Source organism: Mixophyes fleayi, chromosome 1, assembly GCF_038048845.1.
Source record: "Mixophyes fleayi isolate aMixFle1 chromosome 1, aMixFle1.hap1, whole genome shotgun sequence".
Classification (NCBI taxonomy): Eukaryota; Metazoa; Chordata; class Amphibia; order Anura; family Limnodynastidae; genus Mixophyes; species Mixophyes fleayi.
The window spans coordinates 345,570,748-345,587,967 of record NC_134402.1 but is presented as its reverse complement, the minus strand read 5'-3'; the positions used below and the strand labels follow the sequence as shown (position 1 = coordinate 345,587,967).

The following is a 17,220-nucleotide window of genomic DNA, read 5'->3' as shown; positions in this document are numbered from 1 at the left end:
TGCCCCATCAGTATATCAGCATCACTGTATCAATGTCCCCACATTGTACTACTGCCTCTGCACGATAACAGTATCATATTATACCCATTTCTCCACATGCTCCTCACATCCTCTGCACTCACAGCTTACCAGTGTTGTCCCACAGAATACCAGAGCCCTTACACACAAGCCTGAACCCTCCCAGTAGACCAGTACTCCACATATCAACATGCCCCACTAAAATCTATTTAAAACAGTGCTACCACTAGCTAGTGTTTTCATAATATACTAGTGAGTGAAACCATATATCAGCCTGTGCGCCTTCAGTATACCAGCACACCCACAAAAATCCAGAACCAGTATGCCGATATATCAGCCCGTGCCCCCAAAATATATGAGTCAGTTCCCCAAAACTATACCAGTACCAAAACCCCCTACAGCATCTTCCAGCTCTGGTCATGTGATACTCTCTTTCATTCATAATCACCAGTCCCTAACAAGTGCTGCCCGATAAATAAGTGGAAGAGGATGTGATTTCTCAAAGTGGACTCTTTACAGAGTAGATCTGACCAGAATTACAAAACAGAAAACAAACTTAAACAGTGGATAATGGTGATGGGAATATTCTAAATGGCAGAACTTCTACTAGATAAACATCTGGACTAGTGGAGAATTTACATTCAATAATTTGCCATCTGTCTGTACTTTCTTTGTTTTCTTCTTGATTTTGCTGCAAAGATTTGTTTTCCTTCTGCTTGGTATAGCTGTTTCAAATGATTTAATTCACATGCATTTTCATATGTAAAAGACACCCTGTGAACTGGATGTTTGGAACAAATGTCAATATATGCCAGATCAGAGAGCTGTTTGGCCACACCTGGTAAGATCGTAATGCGATGGGGGGTAGTGGTTGCTCAATGGTAAAAAGTGAAGTGGGCGTAGAAACCATCTAAAGGCTCACAGCAGCACATAATATTTCAGTTGATTAGTGTTCTAATCTTGTAGAAGGCAGTGACTTGTGCACACATATGATTTCGTAACTCAAGACAGTGCTTCATATGATGAGGGCTTTGGTCATTATGTCAGGAGGGGAATGAGGGTAAGCGGCAAGCCACAGACTTAGGCTTAGACTTTCTTACCATAAAACTGTCTGATATTTATACACCCTCTGTGTGCTTTTTGCACCAAAAAGGCACCATGTGCACAATGCAATAAAACATTGATAAATAGAAATGTGACACATTAAATTATGACCCGGTGTCCCATTAGGCTCATGCTTATTTGAAACATAAATGAGGCACAAACAAGCAGCGTTAGGAAAAAACACAAAAATTGGGATTAATTAAGGGTCTCAAAATAATACTAGGTAGCACTTTGTAATGACATTCTTACTTTTTCCAGCATGTGTAATCTTTCCAAAAACAGTTGTGGGAACTATTTTAATGGGACACTTCTAGAAGCAGAAAGTGGGGTGCTCTTGTTATGCACCTGACAGACAAACAAGCCTATTTGAGCCACATAAATGCCACACCCATTCACATTTTTTGCACTTTTGTAAATAACTTATTTTGTCTTGACTTTTGATGTGTGTAGGTTGATCTTCCTCATTTAAGCACTTATGTTATGTTACCCACATCCCAACTTAAGTTACAGTATGTAGACATAGGAAAATATACCAAACAGGTAGATGGTTGGATGCCTTACCATGATTTGAAGAGGTATGGTGAAAGAGCTATACATAAGTTCAGCTGCCTGTCTTGCAGGGTTTGCGCTAGGAGTTGAACAGCTCCTAGCACAAACTGAGCGCACGCTAAGTTTGTGTGGTCAACAAGTTCTAAACTGGGAGGTGGAATAATGCGGCACCTTTATAGTATAGTAGGACTTTGACATAAAGTTTGTTAAGACCATAAAATCCATCCTATAATTTTGCTTGGTTGCCAAACAAAGTTAAACGTTAATGAAAACCTGTGATCTGTGAAGCAGTAAAAATTGAATGAGTAAGTGAAATCCTGGAATCATTGTGCCTGGGTCTTGTTTGTATGGTGCAGGGACAAAAGGAGTTATTTTCAAGGCTCTGGTGATCATAAGGAGTTATTTTATAACTGTAAAGAATTATGTTGCTTAATCAGACAGGGCCTAACTCCAAACTACTTTCTGATTGAGATACACAGTTATTGTTTATGAGGAAATAGAAAATCAATTATAACAACACACTCTTTTTTACCCAGTAGGATAAAAGGTTCTTACAATGGGAAGATATTAGATTTTCTTTTATGCAACATATAAAAGGCTAACCGTCATTACGCACTATGGGGCTAGTGCACCATCAATACCACAACAGTATGTGTAGCGAATATTACATGAAATCTCTCAGCGTATGCCCAGAAAATGGGGTCACGCATATATGCTAATGCAGATTTCTGTGGTCCTGTGACAGTCTGCGTCTGGAGGGATGGGATGGGAATGGACAGGAATGTTCTAATGTAGGTTGAGTACAGAAAGAGTGTATTTGGGCATTTATGAGTGGATGCAGACAAGGAAAAAGGCACCTATGTGCCTGAGAAAACCGTATTATGTGGGTGGTCAGGAGCATGTGCAAATAGTGGGTGATGACAATGACGATCTACGACACTATTGAGCCACTGGCTGTTTGCGATTGCAACGCTGATGCTGATTTCTTCATCACTTGGGCAGGCGTTATGCTTTTGTGTGCATGTTTAAGGGGGGGGGGAATTAATACACAAGACAGGGGGGATATTTACTAAACTGCCGGTTTGAAAAAGTGGAGATGTTGCCTATACCATATTTAGTACTTTCTACAAAATGACAGCTGCAATCTGATTGGTTGCTATAGGCACCATCTCCACTTTTCAAACCCGCAGTTTAGTAAATATACCCCAGGGAGTTGTTTCTGCTGTATTTCTATGTTCTCTTGATACCTAACAGCAAACATAAAACAAATGGCTAAAAACATGGGAAAATGGGATGTAAGTGTCTCTGATGTGTGCCAGAGTAAACCTGGTACATATGCTACTGGTGCAGACCTGCACAGATCTTAAAATGCGTGCGGCTCAGCACATGGATATAAATAAGCTATTTTTATGTGCGACTTTTTACATTACACCCAATTTGCGACCAAGTCTGCATCAGGCCCAGTGTGTAAAATATTTAACTTGTCTACCATTCTCCAGGCTGTAATACATAAAGCAGCGAGTCCAGATGAGGTAGCAGCAAAGGCAGGTGTACCAGGAAAGTGATTCCCACCAGTCTACTCGACAAGGTGAAAGGTGCTGTGTAAATACCCCAACAATGGACAACCCCTTAATAACACTTGATTGTTGAAAGAGAATCACTGTATTCACTCCATTCACTCTACATTTTCTTCAGATATGATAAGGATATAACTCCTGGAACTGAGATATCACCATACTTGATATTCAACTTCTCTGTTTCCTATAAATTCCAAGACTCCATTAACTAGAATCTGGGCAATATATTGAAAAAGTGGTTATTACTTTCCTGTCCCCCATAAAAATCTGAAAATATGCTGCCTTCTGCCTACTGTATAGCAGTACAGAGCTGCCTAAGAAGAAATTAAACTTGAATCTGTTGTACTGGTACTTTTGAATATGACTTGACCTGTATTATCCAAGCCCTAGAGAGTGTGGGACATGAATTCCAAGTTTAACCTTGTCATTATCTCCTGCCCCTAGGCAATCAGTACATTGTTAATTTTTATGTTTAGGTAGAGAACCTCTTTAACATTTTAAATCTATAACATTTAAAACAATAGTAATGGGCATAGGTCACATTTTACATTTCCCTTTCATGCATGGTTGATAACCTGGCATTTAGCCCTTCTCATAACTCATATGCACTCAAGTGTGAATGCCAATACAATAAGGCATATAACATGCCATGGAAATGTGGTATTGAAAATAAATGTATTATGTGTACTATGAGCTAATTGATCTTGATATACTATATCAGAGTGCTCAGTCCATACTACTGAATTATTGATTTCTAAAATCTCTCAGATCACTCAACTTAGTGATTTAGTTCATTGAAATTAAAATTGATTAACTGCAGCACTAGTAAACATCTGGTTTACAATCACAGGTGTCCCTAATAGATTGCCTAGCAGGCAGGTGTCCTTCTTTGGAACTAATGGGAAATGCACTAGTAAGGGCCCCATCAGGCTGAATGCAGTTACATTCAGACATCTACAGTAGTTAGCAGCTTCTGAGGAGATTACAAATTTGTATTTATAGGTCAACTGCTGCAGTTCTAGGCATTATTTTTTGGATGAAACAGATTATGGTGGATTGGTGCGACTGTTGTGATGGAGCAAAACTGGTTTATTTTGGTGGATGTGCCTCATTAAGAGTTTTATATAAGACCTAGTACTTTCTAGATGCAACCCTTTTACAAGAAGCATTACAATTGCAGCTGAGGATGTAGACTGTACAAACATACAAGAAAGACAAAATAAATAATTAAATGATTGTTATTTTTTAATATCAATATAATAACTGCAGCCTAACTTCAATTATTCATTGATTTTTTGGCAGCATACATGTCCTTATGGGCATAAGATAGGAAGCGTTAGCCTGTTATAGCATTGGAGTTTGTATTTTAAGTCATGAATGTGTTAAAACTCTAGGAGGTAAATGTACTCAGGAGCAATTTTTGCAAATCACTGATATTCTGTGTCTTTGACAGCAAAATGTAAAACAGCAAATGTGTTTAAAGGCAGGTTGCAGCTCTCTGTCTGCCACCTGACGTGATTAGCTGGAGAATGATGTCCGGAGGGCGGCACCAAATCAGTAAGCAAAAGCGGAGTCAGAAACAGGCTGAAGGTTGAGGTCACATGCACAGGTTCCAAAAGAGAGACAAACTGTGGTCGGGGTGACAGGCACAGGTTTTAAATGAAAGACAAGCCGGAGTCGGGGTCATAGGTACAGGTTCGAAACGAGAGGCAAAAACAAAGTCAATGCACAGTAATGATTAAACTGTAGAAAACAGCAGGGAACGCTAGGGCTGATAAGACCTGACACTCTGGCAGTGATTACTGCACAGAGTGGGGTTTAAGCAGCTGAGAGGGTTTGTCGTATGTCAGGAATCTCATCACTGAAACTAGGAAGTGTTTTTCAAAATCACATGAGTGCACAGTTTACATGAAAAAGTAAGTGCAGCCAGAGATCACATGACTGCAAACTCAGAGAAATCAGGAAGTGCTAGAAGCAGAGGATGCAGACTTAAGTGAAAACGGTAAAGGAAAAAAACTGATGATGGTACTGGCGTGTGACACATATAAAGTAGCATTAGATTATTAATAGAAGTGGTATTTTGAGAAACAACTGGTCATGGACTAGGAAAAAAAGTTATATAGTTATAAAGTTTGAAAATAAATAAAACATTAATTATAAAAATAGGCTTACAAAGGGTCTCCTTATGCCCTTAGGTGCCTTCCCATCCAATAAAACCAATATACATAGACTGAAATAGATTATGGATAAACTGAAAAAATAAAAAAGTTATCCCAGTGAAACCAACATAAAAATTGGTATGACCATGTAGGGGAAAAATCACTCTGGTCATTTTGTGGTTAATGTTATGATAATTGTTGATATGTAAATAAACCAAACTCTCTCACTGGTGTTCACAAGTCTTTGGATTTGTGTCTAACTGTATATTCACTTAACCTACAGATCAGTCCAAACATCTAACAGTTAGTGTCTAGGGACCTCACTTCAATCTTATTTTTAAGGAAGAATTCTCCTGCAGGGCTCAACTCAGCCCTCTATCGTTCAGTTAAGTTGTAGCTGCTTATCAGTTTCTTGCTTGCTTTGAATCCACACAAAATATTAATTAGATTGCCTCCCTTTCCACAAGCCTCTCCCAGCTGCACTTATAGGTTGCTGAGATTGCCATCCCATACTCAGCTCCTCCCTCACCATCCCCAACTCTGCGCTCTCACAGCACAGATTTCTCTCCAAGCTACAGATCTGAATAGAAGAGAGAGCTTGTCTGCTCCGGAGACTACTGTTCAAAACACACAACTGACCCTACAGGTCACTTGGGAAAGCCAGGCATTCTTTGACGCCAGGCTATATCAACCTATTCCTTCACAACATCCCCACGTGTCTGGAACTGTCCTAGGTGCTGAAATCTATCCTTTTGACCTGTTGTGCTGAATCTTGCAAACTTCCCTGGATATGGTCGGGGGTGATCATGGATATGTGATGGCATGTGACCGATGTACTCCACGCAGACCCTGGAATGTGTATGTGAGCTGCTAATGGTGCAGTGGAGATGTGAAGAGGGTGCACATATGAATGTCTCCTTCATTCACTCAGGGCTGAGGAGGAAGAAAAGGAATGTTGTGGATTTCCTCCAGAGAGAGTTGTTGGCCCCGGGAGATGTTCCTCATCGGTCTTTTGATTGCTTTGCGGGAAACCGTGGCAGCACCAACCCCTACAGCTGAGGATTTAAACCGTGGAGTTGTAAGTGACAAGCTGGCATCTGCTCTGTAATGTAACTGGCATATGGCACGGTGTGTATGGGCTATCTGGTATAGTAGGAGTGATGGGAATGTGAGTGTAACCCGTCTATAGTGTACTATAGGAGCCAGTTTGTAATATTTATAACATATGTATGGTCTCATGCGAGCGGTGTACATTTTCACTGCTTAACCTCCTATTTGCTGGTGTCTAAAATACATCAGCCCCGTATACGCTGTAGGTAGGTCAAAAGAATAGGAGGCAAACTACAAGTTTGAAAACCTATCCAATCTCACGATGTAGATGAGTAACTAGATACCTAAATACTGGCTACTAGGTGACTGCTGGACTGAGAAACTGTGGTACATGCTCATTCCGAGATCATTCTGCATTGGGTGGATATAAGATAGGAAATGGAGGCTGATGGACAGGGGTTAAGTCAAACCAATTCACTAAAGCAAGCTGTCGGATGCAAGTGGGGATGAGACATGACAGAGAACAGACTTAAAGCACAAAATTGTTATTTATATTGCCAAGAATGATACAGATTTCAGAATGACAACATTCTACACGTAAGCAGTAGCATTTGGCAAGTTTATAATACATAACTTAGCAAATAAGGTCATATTTAAACTAACTGTTTTTTCCCTAAGTAATTGACCCACTATAAGGGATGATGACATAAAGCACGTCATACATACATTTTAAGTGAACTCCATATTGGGAATTATAGAATGTCCGACCAGCTGTTCTTCTTTTGTATATACCATGTTTTTTTTTTTATTATATCACTGTTCATAGACAAGCATGGATTAAACTACATGCTCCTTCGGCACACAAGGGGTTAACTATGGATGCACAGTATCGGTCTTTCTATAATGAGTTGTGCAAGATATTTAGGTGTTGGTGGATGGCAGGTGTCGGAGAAAGTTAATAAATCTAAAGGCGAATGAAGGTTTTTATTTAATGTCTATCGTTCCTTTACTGGTTAGATTAATGTAGTGTGAGAAATATATGTACTGCTCTGGTTTGACAAGCAACACATAGCTGCAGGTTTACTGGTGGACACGGGTTAATCGTGGACATGGGTTAATCTGGCAGACTCGCTCCTTATCAAAGGGGCTGTGAATAGATCAGGATGTAACCTTTCAATAACCATATGTTGAGTAGAACTCAATTCATGACACGCGGTCTCCGAATCGAGATATTGATGTACTAAGAAACCCTGGAATGTTTTTTTCTTTAATAAGCAAAACTAGAGGGCACTTTGGTTTTAAAACGTGTGTGCTGCACCGCCCGATTTGCTTAAACATCAACATGCCCTGAGTTATTACTTTGTAATTAATCTCCAGCACCTCCCAGAGACATTTCCATCAACTAAGGGTGACACCATACAAGTTCAGAGATAGGATCAGACAATCTGTAAACAAGATCTTTAATTGAGCTACATCCTTCAGGCCTCTCACTTGGGTTTACACAAAAACTTATTTACCACAGTCTTATTTTTGTTTGTGGTTTCTTCAACTAAATGTATTCAGTTGTAATAATTGCGAGATATATTCCCAGTGGCCTGAAAAGAGGTTACACTATGTTAAATATTAGTGCCTTTACAGCGAGGTTGTCTAATTGATTGTTCTTCCATGTAGTCTGACCAGAACTATGTAATGTAGGTCACAAAGAAATGTCACTCCACTGTGGACAAATTCAGCGTCCTGGTGTTCATTAATCATTTATCACCCAATGGTATACAATGCTTTAGAGCAGGCTTCGGCAAACAGTGGTTCTCCAGCTGTTGCAGAACAACAAAGAGCAACAAGCTTTGTCAGTCTTTGGCTGATTGGACATGCTGTGACTTGTAGTTCCACCACGCCTGAAGGGATACAACTCACCTACCCCCGATTTAGATGTTTAAACTGAAAAGGTGATGAAATGGGGGGAAACAATATTTTACTGTTATATATTGTCATTTGTATAGTCTGCCGGCATGTGAATGAAATAATTCTGACTCAGATACTCTATAAATTGTTTATAAAAGTGCCCACCTTTGATGTGTAGGCCACTTTGAATGTATGCACTGTTGATCATCTTTGTCACTGTTTGAGTACACAAGTGCATATTCTAGTTTACTCAAGTGATGATCACCATCCAGATTACAACGCATGAAGCAAATGTCTGCCTTTTTAACTCTATGACACCCTACACATAAATGTCACAAACCAGGACGGTTTTGTTTGGAGCTGCTTGGCAGAAATCACAGAAAGCTTACACTGAGTTCATAAAGTATTAAACATGAACACATTGATGGATTATTTCCAGAATGAACTCAGTGACAGAGATGAGTGGGACAACACCTTATACAAGTCAAGGATGCTGTAAATGTATTTTTTTGGACTAGAATCACCATTAAATAAAATGGGTAGGTCACCGAGGGGCCAAATCAGGGCCTCAATAAGTGGGACATTGACAAATTGTTCTGGCAGATTTTTGCGCCCACAAGTTGCTGGAGGCACCTGCTCTGCTCAGCCTTCTGCCAACCATTAAAAAGGACAGCAGGGTAAACATATTCTGCTCGGGTTGTACTGCAATGTTTCCTATGGAGCCTCTGTGTTAAGCTGACTCTATCAATGTCATGCAGAGATTCCATGATTTGCAGTTGAGTAACAGATGGAAGTTCATTTTGACACTGATCTGAGGTAGACTAGACCTTGTGGGTTATTTTATTAAGTGTGAACAAAATAAAAGAACAACTGAGCATTTGAGCTAGCCCAAAAAATAAGGCGACCTGTCTGGCAAGCATTCTGTTAACCCCTAAAGGGTGACCCTGGCTTTAATCACAGTCAAACAGAATTGTAGTGTAGCTCACACCTTTCCCAATCTTAAGGCTCATACTGTAGAATGTATACACAAGACAGTGGTGGTGTTGAGCACTTTTGTGAATTGTAGGTAGCTGCAAAAGTAATGGTACTGATGTAAACATATCAGTTGCTAAAGTGAGTGATGCCCACTGTGCTCCTCTCTACAGCAGTGTTCTAAGAAATGGAGATGAAGAAGCTGCCAGGGGTTTCCTCAGCAGCCGATTGTATCCCCAGAGCAAATTCTGTTCTTCAGCCATTTCAGAAACTGATTGTTTTATGATGTGACACACATTATGAGCTGGCAGAAATAACTGCTTCTCCCATCAACTTCAGATGGCATTGGATTAAGATTTTGTAGATAGCTGGGCAGCAATATTTGGAAATGATTGGTTGCTGTTCTTTAGTTGTCTTTTGGATCTGTTATGAAATTGGAGGCAAAATCAAGCTTTACAAAACTCTTTTCTCATCAGTATCCCATCATGTCCCAAGTAACAGCTGGTTAAAACCTCACAGCAGTCTTTCAGTTGTGTCTAGCTTTTTCAGATATCAATCTCAGTTCATTAAACTCCATTGAAGCCCAAGGGAACGGCAACACATTGGTATCTATTGAAATGATGGCAGTTCCAGTGGCAAAGGGGTTAAATCATTATTATCCTGCAGCTGGAATAATGAAAAAGAACTCACCCACGCAGCCCAATCTTTACCACGTAATAAGACAATAATGAAAAATCCTAAGTTTCAGCCATTTTATGAAAAGCATGAAGAATAGCCATAAAAAGGAAATATCAATAAAAATATTTGTGCATTCATTAATAGAACGGTACTTGCAAAGACACCTTTCACTCTTGTGTTTGTAGGTCTAGGGCATGAGCATTCAGTCTGTGTATTAATTTAAATTAGATGTTGCATGTGGAGAGATTAAATTATCGCACAAGAATGGTATGTTCTGTGCTGGATGGTAATTGCAAGATCAGAGCTCTGTAGCAGAGAGCTCTTGAAGACTGAATGGGTAATGCTCTATGTAGTTATTTATTGAAAAGATCGGACGTCTGAGTCTGCAGCCTTTGCTCAGAATACGGGAATGATATTTTAGAATTAAGCCCATTATCTAGCAATCGTCTATTCACCATTCTAAGACCTAGGTCTACCTGGAAATTATGGGGTATAGTTACGTTAAATGACTCTAGATAATGTAACTTTGCTTTTAGTGATGGCTGAAAGTAAATGAGTGAATATGTGAGGATGGAGACCTTCCAACTCTGTATTTTAGTCTAAATGATGTATGCTGTAGCTCTTTCATTCTTACAACCCTACTTGAAATAACACAAAACAGCAACATGTATTTGCTCTGTCATATCTATTTCAGTGCTGTGAATATGGGTTGAAATTCTGTGTTTCTGTAATAAAAATTATATGAACTAAAACTATACAAATACTGATTCAGTAACTATGTGAGGATTACTTCTCCAATGTTCAGTACCTTATTTAGTGAGGTGTAATGTGACAGACAGTCTGTAGAGCTGGAGACATGGAGGCATTGTTACTTGGTATTATGAAGGTAAGAGCAGAATTTTATACAAAACATAAAAATAACTTGACATTCAAAGGCAGATATTGTGCTTTAAGGAGGACTAAAATGTGTACTTAATGTACCAGTCTGCAGAAGTAACATAATGAAAGAACACAAAGGTTCTTCTGATCCCCAACACTATTATTATGTAGTGTGAAATGCAAAATGTATGTATGATTGGTAAAAACGTATAAATGCGGTTTAATGCTGCTCTGATTTGTATTCTATTTTATCTCAAATTCCAAATCTGTATTTATCTACTTTATGACATACAAACCTATTTTATTTATACCTAGCTACATGTAGCCAATGCAACCACATCTGGATTTAGTTTTTAATCATCCATCATGGGTGTGAAATCAGAAGTGGATAATAAAATGTGTCTTTGGGATTTAATGTGGTGCTAGCCCAGATCTACTTAGTCCCATTCAGAGCTGGATTCAGACTCCATATAGCCATAGGCAAGTTACTAGTTGGGACCCCTTCTCATCTCTGTTGGTCAGAAAAAACAATACCATAATAATGTGCACGGGTAGTCTGGGTCCCTCAATGCTCACTGGTCCCAACGTGGGAGCCTAATGATGGATGACCCAGCTAGGGCCCCATCCTAGTAGTACAACAAGATAGTTCCTACAAAGGATACAATATGTTTAGGGCCCATAACACTGTAGCTTGTAATTTATTAATGTGTAATTTGCAGAATATATTTCTGCACTTTTGTGTGTGTGACACAGACATTGGCTATATAATGTTATAGTGGATGATCAAGCACAGACCACAATAATAGGTAGGAGCCACTGGCACCGTTACCATGGGTGTAGAGTTAGCAGTGCTGTCCATTTGATTTGTGGGTTCCTCTACCCAGAGTGGCACACAGGCAGGTATAAATCCAACGAGTACCATCGGCATCAGTTTGGCTTTGCCAGCCCTGCACCTAGTTGGAGGTGACAGTGGAGATTGGGCTATATACTCTGCTGGTGAATGTTATGTGGTCACATTTTCATTAACTTATCACAGTTCTAGAGAAATGTTTGCTTTAATCAATACATACAGCATACAATGAAGGGTATTTTTGAGGTTTATAAACACATACAGTGGTATAGTATATCAAATATGTTATGAAAGGTGAAAGCATTTTATTGTTTCTGGGACCATTGCTGCTACGCATTGCTGCGTTTTTCCTACATTCCAATGTGGCAAGAGTTGTCCTGTAAAGAGGCATCTGTCATGTGGACCTGGTCTGAAGACAGAACATACAGGAAAATGTCTAAACATGATGGGACAGACAGAACATGGACAGGTTCACTAGGGCAGGTGCGCTGTGCAACTGTGGCATTCCGTCTAGAGTAGCCATGCTCCTGCTTTCTATTTTGGGGATCTTCATGGTAGCCATTTAGCAATCATGGTTTCAGAACTACAGAAGGATTAGTTTTCATTGAAGGTTCTTCAACGTGATGTTGCAGCTACTGAACGCAGGATTTTGAATGTGACCTTTGCCTAGTGATGACCAGTTGCTCGTCTCTATTGATTGATTAATGAAGACATGGACTAGATTAAGCAGAGTGCCTCTGTGGTTTATGTGTGTGGAAGATGCATTAGTTTGTCATTTAACAAATACAAAAGGACATCTCCCTGTGGTACATCCGTCAGCCTTTAAGTAACACTTCATTCCTGACCTATGTTATCTATGGCAAAGCACATTCATTTATTATGCAGTCATGCTTGCTTTGCTAAACTCCCATTGTCCATCTGGGAGAAGATGCTCTTTCCAAACAGGTGCCAGATGTATTGGCTTGCTCTTTGTGTAATTAAATTCATCTGTCAGGCGTTAGTGATGTCTCCTACAGGAGCCACTTCCAATGCAGAAAACAGAGCCTGGAAATTTCATTGTCTCTCACAGCCAAGGTTGGTTGCACTCTTGTTGGCAACATGCCCCCAGCATGAGGGAAGGGCAGGACCCAAAGTGTGGTGGGGTTTTTTGCCAAAAAATGTGATCTGTTTTATGCATAAGGTGCTTGTTGAAACACTGTTAATGAAGAACCAGAAAGCATTAGCATGTTTTGACAGCAATTTGTTGGCATGCTTAGAGTCCTATCCAGTCAGCTCTTCTGCACATTCCAAACCTGCAAGGAAATGAGCTTCAAAATGATTGCCAACTGTACCAGTAAATACAGACCCCTGGGCCATAGGCTCTCCTGTGTGGTTATATTGCTACTGTACCAGCTGAACAAGTGAAACATATCCAGGTCATGTCTAAGTTATAAAGTCATTTATTTTCAGGAAGAAAAATCACTCCAATGCTAGCAGGAATAGCAGATGGCCAAAATCCTATACCATGCCAGCTCTGTCATTGACTCCTTTGTATCCTGATTAAAGATTGCTGATACCTGTGGAGTAGGGAAAAATCAGAAAATGAGTATTAACATTTACTTTGCTGTAGATATTTGACTGTATGTTAAATGGGCAGCACAAGTACTCTGAAATAGCATTGTTTGTGTGCAGACAATTATAGGATTTATCTATTTAGGTGTATATAGACATATTCACAAAGTCTAGTTATAGCTTTAGGGAAAGTCATTTATTATAGGTTAAAAGATAGGAGGCAGCTATCAGTATAGCACTAGGGTGACACACATAGCCATAGGTGCAGTGGACCCTATCACTGGGGATCTGAGTATGTATTCTTATAGTAAATAATCTGGGGTGCACAGTGAGATGAGGACAGATAATGGGAAGGAGAAGCATAGTGGTCAGATGGTTGTAGCGGTTATAGAGAAACCTCCATTTTATTTGAGAACACTTCATTTTAACATTCATCTACTTTTGATTAAGCCCGTAGTATGCGTGTAAGAAGATAGACTAGTTAAACTAAAGGTATAAAGATTGTATTGAATTGAAGGGTAAACAGGAACACCAGTAAATTCGACAAACAACTTGCGGATAATTGCTTAAGTATTTAGGAATAGGATCTCTCCTATTTGTCTGATATATCGGCTGTGCATTACTGCTGCAACCATGTGAAGGATAATTCCTGCAGTTCACTGATTCAGCTAGTTGCTAGATAAATAGCAACAAGCTTCTCTTCAGTTCACAGTCTGGTAGCTGTGTTACTACTTACCACACCCATGCAGCTAATTATCCTGCAGTTTCTGATTGGTGTTGCTGCCTTTATAAACCTCTTCCTGGCAGCATACCAATGCTAGTGATAGTTCTTGCTTGACCCAGGGTGCCTTGTATCCTAACCTGTTCTGTTCTCTGTATTTGACCCGGATTGTTCTAAGGATTCAGCTGTTTTATCCACTCCTGACTATTGGCTTTGTTAAATGGAATTGCTCTCATATCTCTACCTGCCCTGACCTCTGGCTTGTTTAAAGGATGCTGCTGTTTTTTCTACTACTGATCCCTGCCGGTCTGGTCAGAGTTCTGCCAAATACATTGTGGTTACTCACTACCTGTTATTGTGAGCTGTTCACTCCAAGTGCCAGACTACTCTGCATTAAACCCTGCCTGTCTGGCTTAACCAATCATATACTGCATTGCCAAAAGTTTGTTGACACCTGAACATCACATCCATACATTTTTGTTTAATATCTCATTCCAAACCCATGGGCATTAATATGGAGTTGGTCCCTCCTTTGCCCTACTTTCTCTCACTCTTCCTGGAAGGATTTCCATTAGATTTTGGAATATGGCTGTGTTGATTTGCACCCATTCAGCCACAAGAGCATTAGTGATGTTGGGCACTGATGATGTGTGATAACGCCTGACTCACAATTGGCATTCCAATTTATCCCAAAGGTGTTCCATAGGGTTGGGGTTAGTGCACTGTGCCAAACGAGTTCTTCCACACCAAGCTCAGAAAACTGTTATTTGATGGACCTTGCTTTGCGCTCATGGGCATTGTCATGTTGATATTATTGAAGCTTGAAAACAGTTTTAGTCTTCAGGGGGTATAGTTACTAAACTGCGGGATTGAAAAAGTGGAGGTGTTGCCTATAGCAACCGATCAGATTCTAGTTATCATTTATTTAGTACCTCCTACAAAATGAGAGCTAGAATCGGATTGTTTGCTATAGGCAACATCTCCACGTTTTCAAACCTGCAGTTTAGTAATGGTACCCCCAGAAGTTTTAATGGGGGTTAAAAAAGTTTGTTTCCTGTCCTCTTATGGATTCTCCTGGGGAAATGTACACAATGTTACAAAATGTGTTGATAATTAGAAGTCTATGTAGAAAAGTAGTCAATTGTGGTCTACAGCTTCTACATATAGGCTAGTTTATAATGTTCCAAATTTAATAGCAAAAAAACAAATAAAGTTTAACATTTGTTTTTTATTGAGCTCAATATTATACATTAAATAACTAAAGTGTTTATACTTAACTAAATGTCTACATCAGGATCTCTTTCACCATTTTTAGTACATTGCCCTAAGAGGAAAGAGTTGCTTCGCTACCTCTGTCAGCAGAGTTTGAGTGAAATCCTTGAGTCTTTCTCTGCATAAATGTCACGTGGGGATTAAAGGATTGGTGGATATTGGGGGCAGAGCTAGTGACATCCAGCATCTTAACTGACTGCAGTCTCGTTTTTTTTATCTGTGTCAGGGCAGTTTCCTAAAGATGTAAGAAATGGCTTCAGCTGTCTGTAAAGGAGTGGGGGGGGGGGGAGTTGTACTTTATAAAACATTATTTAAAAAAGAAAAGAAAAGCTGCAGTGGAATGCAGGTTATCATTTAACTCTATGTATCTTCATGTTTCATGTGTGCAAAATTCCCTTCTGAGGGATTACTGTTTTTTTAGTAAGTTTTTTCTTTGACTGAGCAACATGGGCTCCAACAACGACTTAAGATCAAACATACAGTATGTGTACTCATCATCACTAAATTAGAATATATGGAAACAAACTGAAAAGTTAAACTAGAATCTCTTAAATGAAGAGAGAATTTGCCTGTTTTATACCTTTTTTATTTTTTAAAAAATCTTTTTTTTTTATTATTTATAATAAAACAGCATATATATATATATATAACAGGGTAATGTACGAATGAGTAGTATTGCAGGCTATATATTAAATAACATCATTCAAACATTTTACATCACCAATAAGGCGGTTTGTTCATCAAACTAAGAAGGATAGTGAAAGTCCAGCTTGCGGAACTGTTGGGAATATTTATTGAACACACCAAGTGTGATGTGATTGCTTAATTACTTTGTTAGATAGGGGAGAGAAAGGAGACACAAAGAGGGTAGAGTGGGGGGCATCGGGTCTCATTTGTTCCATTGGGTATACAATGTGTTTTTAAATTCAATCCATTCAAACCATAGTAAGTGATATTCTTTGCATTTATCAGCCGTGGAGTAAACCATGTCGTCCATGGAACATATATAAGTTCAAACATGCAAACCTTTCTTTAATAAAAGGGGGTATTGGGAATCTCCAGTGGACCGGTTTCACAACCTTCGCTACACTGCTAAGGTAATTTAAGGTGGATTTTATGTATTTGGAAATGGGCAATTTGATATCATTAATACCGCTTTCATACTGCCGCCCCGGCAATATCCCGGGGTTTTCAAGCCGGGTTTTTGCCGGGGCTCGGAGCGTCCCAGCTCAGAAACACCATTCATACTGCACCTCGGACCCGGGAATTTCCCAGGTTGACCCCATTCATACTGCATAAGTCTGTGCCCTGGCAATTTGTGGGTGTCATCACCAGAGCAGTTTTCATTGGCTGAAAAATGGTGATGTCATTGAAAGGTGACTGTTTTCTTGACACATAAAGATGATGCAAAAGTGGGTGGTGATTGTTTACCACATTACTTTTCATCATGGCCGTCATTCTCCAACAAACTCCGATTCTGCTTCAGCTTGATCTGCACTCCACCATCCACCATTTCTCCTAAACTCCTTCTCGAATCTTCCACGGGCTCCCACCGATGACATCATCCTCCAGAGACAGGCAGACAGCCAATCAGCTTGTTTTCTGTGCAACCCGGGTTGAAAAACCCGGGTTGCACCATTCATAGTGCAGGCAACCCGAGTCCGACCCGGGAATTACCCCTCGATAAATCCCGGGTTGAAGACCCGGGTTTTTAGACCCGGTATTTTTGACTTGTACCATTCATACTGCACCAAGACCCGGGTCCGTTTGAGCTCGCCCCGGCAAAAACCCGGGATTTTGGTGCAGTAGGAATGGGGTATTAGTAACCAATATTTTGAACAATTGGGTACCTCAGTTCCCACAATCGTATTGGGGATGAGTAAAACTGTGTCCCAGGAGGGTCTGAGAGTCGTGCAGTCCCACCAGATGTACAGCGTG

The 17,220-nt window shown here is 39.9% G+C and overlaps 1 protein-coding gene across 2 annotated transcripts in view; it reads left to right on the top strand.

Moving 5' to 3' along the window:
- Positions 1-5,943: 5,943 nt before the first annotated feature.
- The window catches only part of MMP17 (matrix metallopeptidase 17), a 111,362-nt gene continuing 100,085 nt past the window's right edge, over positions 5,944-17,220 (top strand). Inside the window, exon 1 of one of the 2 annotated variants that reach the window (XM_075217289.1) lies at positions 5,944-6,485. In XM_075217289.1, coding sequence (XP_075073390.1) covers positions 6,360-6,485 — 126 coding nt within the window. In that variant the 5' untranslated portion in view covers positions 5,944-6,359. The remainder of the gene's footprint in view (positions 6,486-17,220) is intronic. The other variant, XM_075217296.1, reaches the window with a different exon arrangement.